This window comes from Podarcis gaigeae, assembly GCF_964106915.1.
Source record: "Podarcis gaigeae genome assembly, chromosome: Z".
NCBI classification, from domain to species: domain Eukaryota; kingdom Metazoa; phylum Chordata; class Lepidosauria; order Squamata; family Lacertidae; genus Podarcis; species Podarcis gaigeae.
Window position 1 is genome coordinate 7,781,485 of NC_139691.1, and position 17,606 is coordinate 7,799,090.

The following is a 17,606-nucleotide window of genomic DNA, read 5'->3' on the forward strand; positions in this document are numbered from 1 at the left end:
TGATTCTGAATGTTTTAAATGGAAGGATGGGGGCCAGTTGAGCCAGTAGCACCTACCACCTACAGAAATTCCAAATTTGGGCTGTGATGATAAGCTCAGGTCCACTAACCAGGAAACATCATAATCCATGGACTGCAGCTCAGAGAAGGAGCAGCATCACTGATCCCCAAAGGCATTGTGTCTAAAATCTGCTCCCCACTGCAACAGGCATGCCCAGCAGATGAGCGACCAAATGCTAGACTGCATGCCAGAGGCCTCTTCCTTTAAGGATCTCCATTCTCCAGCAAGGGCAGTCAGGCTGAATGACTGTACAATAGCTCAACCTGCAACCAGCCCATGTTGGAGAAGGTTGCCTCTTCCTTGGTACCTGTCCAGGGTTCTGAAGGGCTTGGCATTGGCCACTCTCTTTCCGGAGTGGATGCAAATGCCTTGCCCCTCAGTCCCCTGCACTGGCTGGCTGCTATGGACCCCTGCCTGCCTCCTCTTCTGAGAGCCAGTGTGGTGTAGTGGTTAAAAACCGTGGACTCGTAATCTGGTGAACTGGGTTGGCTTCCCTGCTCCTCTACATGCAGCTGCTGGGTGACCTTGGGCTAGTCACACTTCTCTAAAGTCTCTCCACTCACCTCACAGAGTGTTTGTTGTGGGGAAGGAAGGGAAAGGAGAATGTTAGCCGCTTTGAGACTCCTGAGAGTAGTGATAAAGCGGGATATCAAATCCAAACTCCTCCTCCTCCTCCTCCTCCTCCTCCTCCTCTTCTGCACTCCAGCTTGGGTTCTTCTCCTCATCAGGACTTGATGCAGATCACTTGTACCCAATCTCATAAACTGAAAGCCAGAAGCAAGGCTACTGCACAAACAGGCAAGTTGCCCATATACAGTATGCTGCTGGATAGCTCACTTTTTATGAGTACAGTGGTACCTCTAGTTGCGTTCCGCTCTTGTTACGGACTTTCAGCTTATGAACACAGAAAACCTGGAAGTGTTTACTTCTGGGTTCTCTACATGCGCATGCGCAGAAGCAATATGCATGCTTCACGCATGCGCAAAAGCGCTCAACCGTGCCGCACACATGTGCAGAAGAGGCACTCTTGTTGCAGACTTTTTGGGTTGCGAACGGCACCCCAAAATGGATTAAGTCCTCAACTAGAGCTACCACTGTATGTAAGTGCCCTGCAAACTTTTGGGAAAGACCTGGTTGTATACAACACCAATTTAAAAAGTTCACACCGTAAGTATGTGGACATTGCAGGACACATGCAGATGAACAATCCAGTTCTCAGTAAGGAAACCAATGCAGTGTAATACTTAGACTGTTGAACTAGGACCCAGGAGACTGGGATTCAAACACGCACTATGAAGCCCTGGGGTGACCTTGGGCTGGTTGCTGTTGCCTCTCTATCTATTCTAATTTACAGAGGAAAAACTTGAAGGAGGAAGAAAGCATGTAGGTTAGCTCGCCTTCCTTAGAGGAAAAGTGGGATATAAATATAATAATTATGATGATCAATAATTGATAATATAAAATAGAGATGGGGAGAACCATGTAGTTCCCAAAATCCTGTTGAATTCTGTTTTTATTCCCTCCATTTGTGTGTGTGTGTGTGTGTGTGTGTGTGTGTGTGTGTAGTGTTCATTTTATCCATGTTTAATTGCTTTTAATTATTCCCCCCCACCTATGTTTTTAGCTGTTCTTATTTTTAACCGCATCCACCTTGAGTTCGTGTCAGGGAGAAAGTTGAGATATAAATAAATGTCTGAAAACCACCATCACCACCATCTTGATTTCTTTAGAGGAAGAGTAGGGTACAAATGTAACAAGGCAATAAGAATTTTATATCTATCAATGCCCCCCCCCCCACATAAACACACACACACACACACAGAGAGAGAGAGAGAGGTCACATATTTTTTTGCACACAGAAATCAAGCATACCAGGGCGTAAGCTAGGCTTGAGCCCATCTCTCTGGCAAGCTATTTTTCTATGTGCATGGAAATTAGTCTTACTATTGCTGTTATTACCACCCTGAGCATCTTCGGGATGAAGAGGTGGGACCTAAACAGATTAATCAAACAGATATGATTTCTTTCTGTGAAGGAGCTTTCAGCCTGAAATGCATTTGAAACCTGTTTACATAGGGCACAATTGGTGTGGCACAGTTGCTAGCAGGTGAGCCCCTTATTCATTTCGCCTAATGGTTGCACACCACAGGAGCCCTGCCCTCTCCCTATTAAGGTAAGCAGTAATATATTGGAGCTTTTCGAAGACACAAACCTACACCCCTGGGGGTGCTGCCGCCACTGCTGCATTGGCTTTCCCCCTCTGTGAAATCACTCTCACAGTGGCACAGCTGCTGTGAGTGTGTCATTAAGGAGCTCTGAACTCCAATCAGTATCAGAAGCAAGACCAAAGGGGGAGGCAGCTTCTCACTTCTGGCTCACAACAAACCCTTCCCTGATTGGTGTCTGCAGTAACACCAATGTCTGCATCTACCCATTTTGGTCTCTCCCAGTTTCTCACACACACCCCCGCCCCCCAATCTTAAATTCGGTTCTTCACATTGCCATGTAAGTTTTTCTTTAAAGTCCTCATTAAAGTTTACCAGTATTCTAGTGCAAATTTCTCTTAATGAACACAGCTTTTATGCCATTTCCCCTCACATATACACATATTTCCAAAAGAATTGCCCCAAATATATTACAATATTTTCACTGATATGTGCATTTTTACTCTAATATTATTGTGACTATTGCTATTTTTACACATTACTTGGATGGAGAAATTGCACTGCAAAATATGGAAAAGAATGAATTTCAAACAATAGCTTTGTTTCAGTTTGCACATTGTTTCAGAAACTGCGAATTAGATAGGTTTGCCTTTAAATGCCTTTGGATAGGTTTGCCTTCCATTATTTTTGAGTGGCTGAGTCAAACGGGTAGATAGATTTTGCTGTTGTTTGAAGATGGGTTATCTTTCTGAGTTTCACCTGTGTATATACGTGCCAACCTAACAGATCCCATGGATGCAGTTTCACTGATAGCAGCATTTTATTAAGCTTTCTGGGAAAATTGCATAGACAGCTGTTACTGGTTCATTCCCAGTGGATGGAAGACACAACATAGGACTGGAGGGTATGTCTGTATGTGTGGGTGGCTATCTGTCACTCACTAGACAAGATTCTGTTCTTGCTGACAACAGATGCCTCTTTCAATGCAACGCCTGACCTATAAACCACTGAAATAGCCTGCTTATTCCCCAATGATTCTGCACAGCTGTTAAGATATTCATCAGAGGCCTTGCTTGGGATAGATTTTGCCTTCTGGGTTGTGGGGGTGGGCCCAGCCAATGACAATGAATGTAAGAAGAGCCTGCTGGATCAGGCCAATGACCCATCTATGTGGAAGGACCATAGCTCAGAAGAAGCATATCTGCTTTGCATGAAGGAGGTTCCGGGTTCAATCCCCAGCATTTTTCCAAGTAACATATGTGCACCACACAAACTGCCCATCTAATCCAGCATTCTGTTCTCTCAGTGACCAAACAGATACCTGAATGGGAAACCCATAGGCAGAATCTGAGCACGAGCACTCTCCCCTCCTGTGGTTTCCAGAGAATGGCATGCACAAGCATTACTGCCTCTGGCTGAGAAGGCACAGCATAGCCATCATGGCTAGTAGCCACTGATAGTTCAATATTGTTTATGCTGGCTGGCTGTGGCCCACCATTATTCCATGCTGGTGACATTATAGGCTGACCTGGGATCGCACCTGGAGCTTTCTGCATGCAAAGCAGAGGCTGTACCCCTGAGATGGGTTTACTGCAGCTCACCACTGCTCGAAGGTGGTAGAAGTTGCTACCTACCCTAACGACTTGAGCATGGAAAACCCAGGCTCAGACTGACCCTGGTCCATAATACATACTGGCAGAGCCAGGACTAATTGCTGCAGCCTTACCTCCAAAGTTTGCCATAAGGGTAAAACAAGGAGGATAACTGTAATTGTAATCCTATGGTTCTATGATCATGGGGAAAGTGACATAAATGAATAACAAAACAATACCTTGTGGAAGAAGGCAATTGCCATTTAATTTCCATTTCAGCTTCCATTCCTACACCTTGCCCCCTCTACCAAAAAAAGAAAGTTAGGACCCAGCATTATGAAAAATGAGGGGGGATGATGTCCCTTGAATGCTACAGCAACCTTTGGTAGGCATCTAAAGGTCACCTCTTCTCCAGAGATAATACACGTTGTCAGGGAAAAGGATGCCTGCTTGCCGTCTCACTGCTTCACCAGCAGTGCAATTTACACTTCAGGAGAGGAGCAGGCCTGAATTGTTTTGATATGTGATCCATAATTGGCATCATTACAGAGCAGTGAGCTCATCTAGGTTGCATTCCTCTCCCCCTTGGGAAGGCCTTGAAGCAACTCACAATAGTTAGGCTATAATGAGGGATCAGTACAGTGTATGTGTAAGAGAGAGGGGAGGGGAGATATTTCTTTGGAGTTCAAAATGATAGCCAAGGAGAGAATGGCACAGGGGAGAATCACACAAACACACATAGACCTGGAGCTTTACCTGCAATGCATCTTTGCTGTATTGGTAGGACTACACAACCTGGATCAGTGATAGGGATGGGAGGATCTGTCAGTTTCAGTTTCTTCCTTTTCCAATCTCAAAATTCAGTTCTCCACATTGCCACATCAGTTTGCCAGGTTTTGTTTTGTTTTTGGGTTTTTAAAAAAAGTTATCATGGAAAACCATCAGCATTTTAGTATGGATTTCTCCAAATGTAACCTTTTGTCTGCAATTTTGCTTTAACGTACATATACTTGCAGAGCAATTTCCCTCTATATAATGTATTTGTGTATGTTGTTTTCAACATTAGCTATATTTGAAAGTATGTAGTGTGCATTTTTTGGGACGCAGGTGGCGCTGTGGGTTAAAGCCTCAGCACCTAGGACTTGCCGATCGAAAGGTCGGCGGTTCGAATCCCTGCGGCGGGGTGCGCTCCCGCTGCTTGGTCCCAGCGCCTGCCAACCTAGCAGTTCGAAAGCACCTCCGGGTGCAAGTAGATAAATAGGGACCACTTACCAGCGGGAAGGTAAACGGCGTTACTGTGTGCGGCTCTGGCTCGCCAGAGCAGCGATGTCACGCTGGCCACGTGACCCGGAAGTGTCTCCGGACAGCGCTGGCCCCTGGCCTCTTGAGTGAGATGGGCGCACAACCCCAGAGTCTGTCAAGACTGGCCCGTACGGGCAGGGGTACTTTTACCTTTACCTTTACCTAGTGTGCATTTTACCTTAGTATATGACTTTAGAGAAATGTATATTTCGAAAGGAGATTTGTGCCTCAGTTAGTGGATTATTTCAGAAAGTGTGAATTAAGCGGATTTGTCTTCATATGCAAACTGAATCAAATCTCTCCCCCATTTGTGCCTCAGTTAGTGGATTATTTCAGAAAGTGTGAATTAAGCGGATTTGTCTTCATATGCAAACTGAATCAAATCTCTCCCCCATCCCTTGTCAATGATGCTCACACTTTGTGGAAGGGCCACTCACAGAAGGTCCATAGCCTATGCTTTGCATAGAGAAGGCCAGAGATCTGGCCCCTGGAGTCTCCAGGTACGGATACAAAAGTCTCCTGTTTCAAACCCTGGCGTTGTATCCATGATATGGACAAATGAAAAGGTGTTGATCAGCAGAGCGTCCATTCCCACAGGGGACATCACCGAGGACCACAGAGAACCACCCTGTTATGTGAGTGCAGGGGAGCATCATATGTTACCAAGAGGTCTGGCACCTTAAAGTCTGTCTTGCCCTTTAAGAGGGATTAATTAGCTGTGTTGTTTTGAGACTCAGGCCAATGAGGGGAAGGTGGGAGATGGAAGAGGAAACTTTTGAAGAACCCTTGCCTTTCTCCTGCCTTTTTCACTGACATCAACCATTTGGTTTCTAAGCTGGCAGAAACCTTATAAATACCTATGCTGTATCCGTCTGGACACTGCAGTTTCAGGCCTCCGCTCAGCTGGCTGGGAAGGGAGCAGTGTCCTTGCATCCCTCTGCAGAGGTGAAATGAGCCGCTCCAGGTGCCGTCTTTCCGGCAGTGAATCACGTTGTTCCCACGGCCCTGGTGAGAGAAAGCAGGAAGAACAGCTTAGGTAAATGGTGAAGGTGTTCCAGGCATCACTATCATTCATTGGAAGCTGGTCCACTGGGGAAATGGGGCACTGCCCCTACACCTGCAACCTCAGTCTGTCCTCAGCCAGCCCCCACCTGCCTGCCTTCTTACACATATCCAATCAGGTAGTGGCTCCATCTGTCATTGGCTGTGACTCTACCTCTGGTTTGGACACCCTGCTTTTTACCCTGCCAGACCCAATGGGCACCAGCTGGTTGCATTACTATCCATCACTTTTTCTGCATGTGTACAAAAATAAATAAATAATAAAAGTGTGCATGAAAATTATTATTTTCATGGAAAAGGTATCTTAAAATACAATACATTAGAGGAAATGGCTTGTAACATAATGTGCACATCAGCCAAAGCTGCATGTGTTTGCTATAAGCAAAACCTGCAAAAAAATGAAAGTGAAAATGCAGGTGAGTTTTAATGACAATCTGTCCTGCCCCCAAGAAAAAAATTCTTTCAGAGAGTGGAGAACTGAACTGAAGATTGGGATCTGTCAACTGAAATTGGCAAATTTGTCCCAGCCTTCCTAAAGAAATTTCAGCTGCATTGAAGTCACCAAGGAATTCTCTCCCATTCAAACATAGAAACCACATACACACACATCCCTAGCTCCAGCATCAACCTATTATGGAGCCAATTTATTAGGAGGAGAAAACTATATAAAACACTAAAACAATAATTTATCCTCGCCAGAAGGGTCACATTAATTGAAGCCATTATCATTTTCAAGGGTCAGTACTCTCACAAGGTCCACCAAAGTCTGCAGAGCAGTAACACACACCTATTTCTGCTAGAAACGAGGACTATTAAGGCCCCTAATGGTTTAATCCTCGTTGCAAGCCAAGGAAAAACTGGACTCCAGCGAGACTGAAATGCTGATTTCAGTGCCAAGGTACATATCATATAATGTTAACTACTGCATGATATAAATGCTTTTGCGGGGGGTGGGGGTGGGGGTGGAATTGCCTCACAGCCAAGCTGATGTTTCTCCTGCATTAAAAACATGCTTTAAAAAGAAAAAAATGTACACATATCCATGGACTACTCCCCACCCCGCTACATCATGTCTGAATTAAGAGCTGAACCTCACTTAAGTTTTATATGTCAGTATGGAATAACTTCTGTTTATGTGATGAGAGCTCAGACTTTCAGCCAACCCACCTTACATCAGAGATTGGCACTCCCCCCACCATGTTGCCCTAACCCCCCTCCACCCTCCCAAATATAGCAAGGAATAGGATGTGTAATTGCTATAATGTGAGAGCTGGTGTGGCACAGTGGTTATGCAGCCTTTCTCAACCTGTGGGTCCCCAGATATTGTTGAACTACACCTCCCATCACCCCTAGCTAGCAAGGCTAGAGCTCAGGGATGATGGGAGTTGTAGTCCAACAACATCTGGGACCCACAAGTTGAGAATCACAGGGTTAAAGTGTCAGAGACCAGAGTTCAAATCCTCTCTCAGGCATGAAGCCCACAGGGTTAGCTTAGGCAGTCGCTCTCTCTCACTCTACCCTACTTCACAGGGTTGTAGTGACGGTAAAATGGGTTGGGGCTGGGTGGGAGAAGAATGTACACAACCTTGAGTTCCTTGAAAGAAAGGGGGGGTACAAATATGATAATGAATAAAGCACCATGAATGGTGCGTGAGGATTCCATCCCACAAACACGCTACTTTGGGAAGTAAGGACCCATAGTCTGACACTTGTGCAAATAATGAATTTTGCTCTCCCATCTTTATAGATTTCCCACTTGTTGGAAACCACAGGAGGGTAGAACAGGATAACAAACTATGTGGGCCACTGGCCTGATCCAGCAGGACTCTTCTTATGTCCCCAGTGGGGTGATTTCCCATTCCCCCAAAGGCTTAAAGTAGTTTTAACCACAACCCTGAACTGTGAAACACAAACCCCATTACATCAGTGCACGTTTTCTGCACCAAACATAAGAGGCTGGTGGAACCAGGCTCTCTTGGTGGCTGTAAGGCTGCCAAACAGCTCATGGGCACATTGACTGCCAAATTAGCCAAAACACACCAAGGGTGAGGGGTGGGGAGAAACAGGGCCTGCTAGATCTAAACACAGAAGAGTCAAAGTCTAAAGGGATGCTAATTGGTATATGATGGTTTTACACAGACCAGATGCCAGACTTCTGTGTGGAAGGTTTGGGAAGAGAATATGCCAGTTGTTTGCATCTCTCACACAGCACAGCATGGCACATGCAGAACTGTTCTACTATGCACAGTTCTGGTCAGTCCTTTTCAAAAAGGATGCTGTATACCTTGAAAAAGGGACGCGGATGGCGCTGTGGGTTAAACCACAGAGCCTAGGGCTTGCCGACCAGAAGGTCGGGGGTTTGAATTCCTGTGACGGGGTGAGCTCCCGTTGCTCGGTCCCTGCTCCTGCCAACCTAGCAGTTCAAAAGCACGTGAAAGTGCAAGCAGATAAATAGGTACCGCTCCGGCGGGAAGATAAAATGACTTTTCCGTGCGCTGCTCTGGTTCACCAGAAGCGGCTTAGTCATGTTGGCCACATGACCCGGAAGCTGTACGCCGGCTCCCTCGGCCAATAAAGTGATATGAGCACCGCAACCCTAGAGTTGGCCACGACTGGATCTAATGGACAGGGGTCCCTTTACCTTTAGACCTAGGAAAGGCAGAAGGATGTACCCTACTAAGTTCTACTCAGATCAAACCCATTGAAATCGATGGACCTAAGTTAGTTGTGCCCATGCAAACCCACATCCACACTATAAATTTAAAGCACTATGATACCATTTTGAACAGTCATGGCTTCCACCAAAGAATTATGGGAGCTGCAATGTGCTAAGGGGTGCTGAGAATTGTTAAGAGAGCTGACATTTCCTGGGTTTTCTATGAAGAGGAACTGATTGCTAAACCACTCTGGGAACTACGGTACTTATCTGTGGGGGAAATAGGTGTCTCTTAACAACTCTTAGCATCCTTGGCAAAATACAGCTCCCAGAATTCTTTGGGAGAAGTCATGACTGTTCAAAGTGGTATCAGTGCTTTAAATGTATGGTGTGAATGTGGACTGAGTCCATTTAGCTCAGTATTGTCTACACTGACAGGCAGCAGTTCTCCAGGCTTTAAGACAGGGAGTCTTTTCCAGACCTACCTGGAGATGCCAGAGATTGAACGTGGGACCTTCTGCACGGAAAGTAGATGCTCTGGCACTGAGATACAGGCCTTCTACTTTAATTAGGATTAACATTGGCTATAACCCATGGGAGCGGGAGAAGAGGGCAACAGAAACAATGGGTTTGTAGAAGGTTTGGGGAGGTCTCTCTACATTTATGTGATGATGATGGTGATGATGATGATGATGATGACCAAGTAGAGCTTCCTTGTTTAGGGGCAGTGCACCACTGCAAATGTTAAGTAGAGCTCCAGCTTGTGGGATTCCAAGAAGTGTCTGATTGGTCACTGTGTGAAATGGGATGACGGACTTGAGGCATTGGGTTCCAGTCTCATTGGACTGTTTGTTGTATTTTCTTCATTCACTGCTTTAATTTATTGACAGTTTGTTTCATTTTTACTTTAAATGCTAATAAAGTTCATATTTATTATTTATTTATTGCACTTACGGCCCACCTTATTCTCCAAGCAGCTCAAGGTGACATACATGGTTCTCCCCCTCCTCATTTAACGCCCCCCAACAGTATGTGGCCCTCCATGCCCTTCTGTCTGGCCCTTGGAACTTTCCCCTGGACCCCTCTAATCTCCCTGGGCCATACCCCTCCCTGGTCTTGCTTCACGTCATCCTTGAGTGTTTTTGTCTGGCTGGAATATATCCCTGATTTGGGATAATGCTATTCACTTGTTCACATTGAAGGGCAGAGAGAGATGCACCTGGAAACTGGTGTACAGCGATGCCTCGCAAGACGAAATTAATCCGTTCCGCGAGTCTCTTCGTCTTGTGGTTTTTTCGTCTTGCGAAGCACGGCTATTAGCGGCTATTAGCGGCTTAGTGGCTATTAACGACTTAGCGGCTATTAACGGCTTAGCAGCTTTAAGAAAAAGGAAAAAAACTCGCAAGAACTCACAAGACGTTTCATCTTGCGAAGCAAGCCCATAGGGAAATTTCTCTAGCGAAGCGACGCAAAAACCGAAAAACCCTTTCGTCTTGCGCGTTTTTCGTTTTGCGAGGCATTCGTCTTGCGGGGCACCACTGTACTGTATCAGGTTGCCATATTTCAAAGTAGAAATCCAACTCTCTTTTTTTGCCCAAAGTTGTTGAATAGCAAATCGCAGCCCTTGGCATGGAAACAGTTCTACACCCCTGGACTACATAGGTCTTTGGTTAAATCAAGCAGAGCTTTCCTCATAAGATCAGGAGACAAGGATGCCAACTTGAATAAAATATTGGGGGAGCAGCTATGCCCTGCCCCACATAATCAAACACGCAATGCACATCAACTTTGGTGGGACAGCCCCCTCAAATATTTTATTGCAAGGGGCCAGAGCCCCCATGGCCCCTAAGAGTTGGCTCCTAGGTTGGGAGATAAGTTTAATCATAGCAAACTCATTCTTCAGGTACTTGTGCTTTTGTACCTGAAATGGCAGCTTTCATGCAATGAAATGAGTTTTTGGGTGGGGGAACCCCAAGATATGAAGTTGCAGAAAAAAAAGCTTTATGGAAAAAACCCTAAGAGCTGTCATGTGTGTGTTTGTGCGTAATACCAGAAAAAGTAGAACAAGGATTAGGTATGCTCAGTGGGCATGGGGGGGGGAGGGGATCCTGGAAAATGAAGGGGTAGGTGTGCAATTGAGCATTCTGAAAAAGAGCAGGGCACTGCTGGCTGGCAACTTGTAGAAGGCCTTTTCAGTGCTGACACAGCACTTTTGGGAAACTCTCTCCATAGAGGTTCACTTGGAGCCTTCATTATGGTCTTTTCAGTACCAGGTGAGATACTAATAGGCCACCTATTACAGGCTGCAAGATGAAACATAATCAGACACTGGAAATATATTTCTGGTGCAACACTAGATGATTGGTAGAAGACTAGAAAACAGCCCTTCTTGAGTCACAAACAAATATGTTACAGTTATCTCATGGGCAGATCACCTAGGCAGTGTGGTTTGACTTCATTACATACACTAGTTTCTGAAAAATGAACAATATCCCCCACCAGCCCTTAGCTCGATTTGGTTGATCTGAATCAATGTTTCAACCTCTACCCCCAATTAACATTCTATTTTATCTCACCTGCAACATGAAAGAAAAGTGAATATTATTTAAACCAGCTTTTTCACAACTGTTAAGAGCCTCTGACACTTACCTACAATAATTGAGAACTAAACCAAAATATTGAGAGTATTTGGCTGTATGATATTGCTTATTAACAGCTAATTTCATCTTTCTTTCCTTTATTTGATCTTCTTTATGAACTAAGAGTATATATGCTGACTAATGAGAATGAATCATAAGTCTGATACAGCACTGCAATGTGGCAAACCCAATATGTAGCTTTTGCCATGCATGAATGATATAAGACTGTTATGGTCTATTCAGCTATATTATCTGATGTAACTTTTGTAAAATCAAATAAAAATCTGTACAAACAGTACCAGGTAAGGTAGAACATACTCATAGGTGACTAGTAGCCATGGGTAGTGATCATATGGGCAGCTCTGTCAATGGAGGTTTAGGTAGCTTCCATGCAGGACTGCCTTAAGCTTATGTGGTGCTGGGGTGCAAAGATCCGCCTGCCTCCCCCAGGTTGCCCAGTCCTAGGTGCACAGGAGGGCGGAGCCGGCTGGCTACCTCAGCGTCTCACTGGCTTGGTCGCCCCCAAACTTGCGGCGCAGAGCCGGCCACAGCAGAAGAGCCCGTCGCGGTGCTCCAACAGGTGGGCTCTTCCCCGGACCCAACTCTTGGGCCCCGGACTCTTCGCCTTGCACCCCTGAGAGCCCGGCGCCCAGGTGCCCCGCATCCCTTGTGCCTATGAGTAAGATGGCCCTGCTTCCATGACTAGAAATGCTTTTACCAACTGCAACTATGACCATTCTTGGACCAGAAAAACCTGGTCTCAGCGGTTCATGTGTTGGTTACTTCAAGACTGGATTACTGCAAAGTAGTCTAGGTGGGACTTTCCTCGTGCTTGATCTCGAAGCTGTGGTCACTGCAGAATGCTGCAGCATGATTGCTGATAGACGTGAGGCTTTGTCAGCACATATGACCTCTGTGCACAGATCTGAACTGGTTGCTGATTTGCTATTGGGCCAAGTTCAATATGTTACTATTAGCATATAAAGCCCTCGGGACCAGTTCGCCTATGAGATTGTCTCACCCCACATGGGCCCACTTGACTACTTCTATCAGCAGAACTGGCGCTACTACAAGTGTCACATAATACCCGTTCTGCATTTGTAAGAACTCAGACGTTGAGTGTGGCAGCACCTGCACTTTGGAACTCCCTGCCTATTGAGGTCAAGTAGGCACATTCACTGTACACTTTCTGGCACCTGCTAAAAACATCCTGTTTAGACAAGCCCACCAAGATGCTTGGAAAGCTGAGGTGAGTTGCAATTTTTCAGTATTTTAACTTCTGTATGTTTTAAAGTACAGTTGTGGGTATTTCTTGATTTTACTGTTTTATCTTTTTCTCTAAACTGCTTTGAGGGTTTTCTTTTTAAAAAAACAATCAAGCGGTGTATACATTTTATGAAATAAAAGGAATGGATGGATGGATGGATGTATAGAATGTGGCAATGTAACACGTCCTGGTGAGACTTATTTGGGTATCGCTACAGGGGAAGGCTTTTAAGAAACCTGCAACAGCTTAGATGAGGTTGGAAGGGACTCACAGCTTGGGTGCCATCCTCTTCACACTTGATCCTGCACTCGCTGTTGAACTGGAAGCCGTTGGTGCAGTGGTAGAGCCCATAGAACTTGGAGGGTGGAGGTTCGCAGGTGACAGGTGTACAAGCTCCTTCAAGCCAAGTTCCATCTTGGCCACACTGGATCTTAAAGGCCCTCCTACAGTACATGGGGGGGGGGGCGGAGAGAAGGTAAACAGGAGAAACGGTTGATTTATTTAACACACAGCCTGAGTTCTGTAACATTTTCCCAAGCTGCCACCACAACAGACATTTGTGTCCCTGACACCTCAGGACCATGGTGGTGGATTTATGCTGTGTGGTCTCCTAATGAAAACAATGGCTATTTCCAAAGGTCCAGCTGCTGATGCTGCCCCCCCCCCACACTGAAAATCTTCACCCAGACCTTAAGGTCAGTGGCTATTTTTGATGTGGGTTTCTTTTTCTCCACTCGCCATCCCCACTGAGTCATAAAACGTAGAATACCAGTAAACTTCTTTTTCCCACCAAGGTTCAAAGGGGACTCCCCAGGTTGCATATCAAAGAGGGTATTTCCAAAAGGAGGTTCCTAGCACAGAGCTGGTTTGTGAATGCAATGGCTTATAGAGACAGAATGAGAGGCGTGAGCTTTAATGGCTGGCATCTTCAATAAAGGAGCAGGTAACAAGAGGCTCCTGAGATAAACCATTAAATTGCATTCTCATGCAAAATTCCATGGAAGTCATCCTTGATGCTTTGCCCTTTTATGTGTGCGCAGGGGAGGGTGGCGGCGGCCAGGATTGTGGTTGTTGCATTTAAAACTTTTTGCTCCCTTGATCCACTCCTGTTGTGCTCTCTTGCAACAGCTTATGCCTAGAACTCCGTCCCAGAACAGCTATGTGGCACTCCCTTTCTCCATTCCTTCAAAGACCTCATTCTCATAAGCAACTAATAGAGGAGGCCAATTTGTTTCTGGTCTGTTCAAGACATCTGAAGAGCCCTGTGGTCTATCTAGTCCAGCATCCTGTTCTCACAAGTGGTCAACCATATACCTATAGGAAGCTCACAAACAGGACATGAATGCAATAGCATTCTCCAGAATCATGTGCCCCAGGCATTGGTATTCAGAGGTGATTTTGTGCCAGTAATGATTTCATAGAATCATAGAGCTGGAACAATGAGGGTCATCTAGTCCAACCCCCAATATGGGACTCAAACCCACAACTCTGAGATTAAGAGTTATTACAGGAGGCAACTGAACCACAATGACCACTAGACTTACTGTTAACACATTCTTCTATTAAAGGAGTCCAAGTTGGTAGCCTTCTCTATATATCATGTAGTGAATTTCCATAATTCAGTTGTGCTATGTGAAGTCCTTCCTTCCTTCCTTCCTTCCTTCCTTCCTTCCTTCCTTCCTTCCTTCCTTCCTTCCCAGATCTCCCACTTCAGACTTTATTGGAGAGCATACATGGAATGTCCTCCATTGCCATGGAGCCTATTTTGTAAAACCACTTAGAGAGCTACAGTTCCCAGCACCATTTATAAACATTTTACCATGTGAGATAAGACTCAGCTGAGAGGTAGTGGCTAGGGATATATGGAACCCTTTGTCTCATTTTTTTCCAATTCTAAATTCAGTTTGCCACATTTCTACAACTATTTGCATTATATATATATATATATATATGCTTTCGTAGATTTTCACGGGTACAGGAATGCAGGTTTTGGTGTCCTCGGGTGTCTTCCCGTGTAAAAGTTGGGGTGTCTAGGCGACGTGGTACTCAGGATATCACTCAAGAAATCACTCAAGGTATCTCTCAAGTAATTAAGGAACAAAAGAAGAAAAGGCACACTAGCCTGGGAACTTCCTCTCTGCCCAGAACATTGGAGGCTAGACACCACACCCCCTCTACAGTATTTATAGGAACTCAAACATTGAGATCCCGCTCTGTTCCAGTAACAAGAAGCCGAAAGCACCAGCCTGAAGATGACGAGTGAGACCTCGTCGAAACGTCGCCTAGACACCCCAACTTTTACACGGGAAGACACCCGAGGACACCAAAACCTGCATATATATATATATATATATATATATATATATATATATATATATAAACCTTCATGGAAAATCTGTAAGCACAATGCAAATTTCTTCTCATACACACTTTTTTGTAAAAAAAATTTACTACTGTACAGATTTTTGCAAGGAATTCTCCCCTGCAATCCAGTTGATATGTTATTTTCACTAGTACACTCCTGTTTATGCACACTTATCCCCTAAAATATGCATTTTTGTAAATACTGTTTGACTGGAGAACTACATCACAAAATTAAGAGAACTGCAGAGTTTGAAGGATGACTGTTCTTGTATTCCCCCTAGAAGTGCAAATTAGGTTTGCCTTTACATACAAGCAGAATTAAATTTCTTCCCCATTCCTGGTCATGAATGGCCAAAGGTCATCGAAGAAACTTCATGGCCGAGTAGGGATTTGAACCCGGGACTCCCAAGTCCTAGTCCAGCACTCTAACCAGTACACCAGACTGATTGTAAATTATCAGTAATGAAAAGAGGCACAGCAACCTTTTGCAGTACCCACTTACTTCCTTGCCTTCCGAGAGGATCCTGGGACATGGTAACCTGGCTTGCATTTATACTTGCAAAAGGAACCAACTTTGTGTTTCTCTTCACGACAGCGAGCAGTTTGGAGGTCGGCACTGGGGACTAAAGGAGGAGCTGGGCACATCAGTTCACAGAGCGCCTCAGGAAAGGACCAGAGCCCATCTTCCAAGCATGTCAAGTTGCTGTTGTTCCCTGGACAGAGACAGAAGTGAGAGTGAGTTGTGATGTGAAGAGTAATGCATGCCGAAGAATTTGGTGAGCCGAAGGCTGTGTTAACTAGGGGTGGTCTGACCCAGTATAAGGCAGACTCCTGTGTCCCTATGCTCTTTAGATAAAGGACCATAGCTCAGTGGCAGAGCATTTGATCCCAGCTTCAGTCTCCGACAACTCCAGGTAAGACTCCCTATATGAAACCCTGGAGAGCCATTGCTAGTCAGTGGAGACGATATTAAGCTAGATGGACTAATGTTTTGGCTCAGAATAAAGCAGCTTCTTATTTTTTAAGAGTGTATAATTAAAGCAACATACATCTTCAAAACATCACCAAGCATCACATAAAACAGGGGAAGGGAGCTGGGTGTCTTCCCAATGTTCAGCATGGCTAATGGTCAGAGATGCTGAGAGTAGTAATCCAACAATATCTGGAGGGCCACAAGGTCCCCAAACTTATATAAAAAAGAAAATGAGTTCTGTATTTTGGAGTGTACTACTGAAGTGATTAGACATGACTAACTTAAGTTCATAAACTATGGTGAGACCACCCTGAGTAAAACTTAGTGGGCTGCAATCCAATAAAATTCAGAAATGGGGGGGAACAATGTGCATGTCGAGCTAAGCCAAAGCATGTTCCCCAATATACTAGCTTTCTATGTGCAGGGATGATGGTGAGCATTTCATCATGTGACCCCCCCCCCCCCCGCATACAATCTACAGTGATACAGCTCAGGCATAAGAAAGTTATTCACATTGTATGTTCTGAAACAGAAACTTTTAGAAGCCACCTTGTCAGTATTACAGGCCAGGTACTTACCAGGCAACGAAATGCCACTTCAAAGTAGTTTTGTAAATTGTTTGGAGACCTTTATGTGAAACAACCAATTATCAAGTTTAAATAAAATAACAACAATATGTGATCGTCCAGTGTAGCCTTTGGAAAAAGTGGCAAGATTGCAAAGGGTGATGGCATTATCACATATTGTGCCTTCTGTGAGCCAAGGGATTCATTTCATAGTCCTTACTTTATTCATGTCCACAGTAATTCAAGCCATAATGTCCTTCATATTGGGAGCTAATCAGTGGTGTAGCATGGGAGGGGTGATTACTGGGGCGATTCCCCTGGGCGCAAAATGCTTAGAGGGCACAAATAACACTATGCCACTGAGCTGCAGCAGTCCTGAAGTTGCTGTGAGACTGGGAGGGGGCTCCCTTTTCTGGCACGGAAATGCATGGAGTGCGCGGAGCACGCATCTCCCATGAGGCTGGGTGGGTTGCGAGAAGGGAGTCTGGCAGTTGGCCAAGGCCAGGCCCTCCCATGCTGTGGTGGAGCCCCCTGTCACTTCCTTCTTTGGCCCCTCAAGTTCTTTGCTTGTAGGCACGGCACGCCACATGCTTCTCATGCCATGATTGGTGCCATTGCCATGTGCCCTGGGTTGCTGCTGTGCCTGGTGCCCCCCTTGGCTCCCTCCTGTCCCTGCTTTGGGGCAGAGGTTGCTGGAGGCCTCATGGCACTACAGAACTCCCAACCCAGGCTCCCATATGGGAGCAGGCAGCTGCAGGCATGGTGGGGCACAGTAGGAGCATACAGCATGGAAGGAGAAATGACTGCACAAGCCTATAGAAAGTTGACATATACAAATCAGGTCACAGGTCTATCTATTGTCTATACTGACTGGTAGCAGCTCTCCAGGTGTTCAGGTAGGGATGTCTTTAGTCATGCCTTGAGATGTTGGGGATTGAACCTGGGACCCCCTCACAGAGC

The 17,606-nt window shown here is 45.4% G+C and overlaps 1 protein-coding gene across 1 annotated transcript in view; it reads right to left on the reverse strand.

The window, feature by feature from the left end:
- Positions 1–17,606, reverse strand: part of PAPPA (pappalysin 1) — a 233,974-nt gene that overhangs the window by 29,490 nt on the left and 186,878 nt on the right. The window contains exons 16-18 of the mRNA XM_083721583.1: positions 15,610–15,820; positions 13,015–13,186; positions 5,977–6,124 (exon numbers count right to left, since the gene is read on the reverse strand). Of these exons, the coding sequence (XP_083577709.1) occupies positions 5,977–6,124; positions 13,015–13,186; positions 15,610–15,820 (531 nt within the window). The remainder of the gene's footprint in view (positions 1–5,976; positions 6,125–13,014; positions 13,187–15,609; positions 15,821–17,606) is intronic.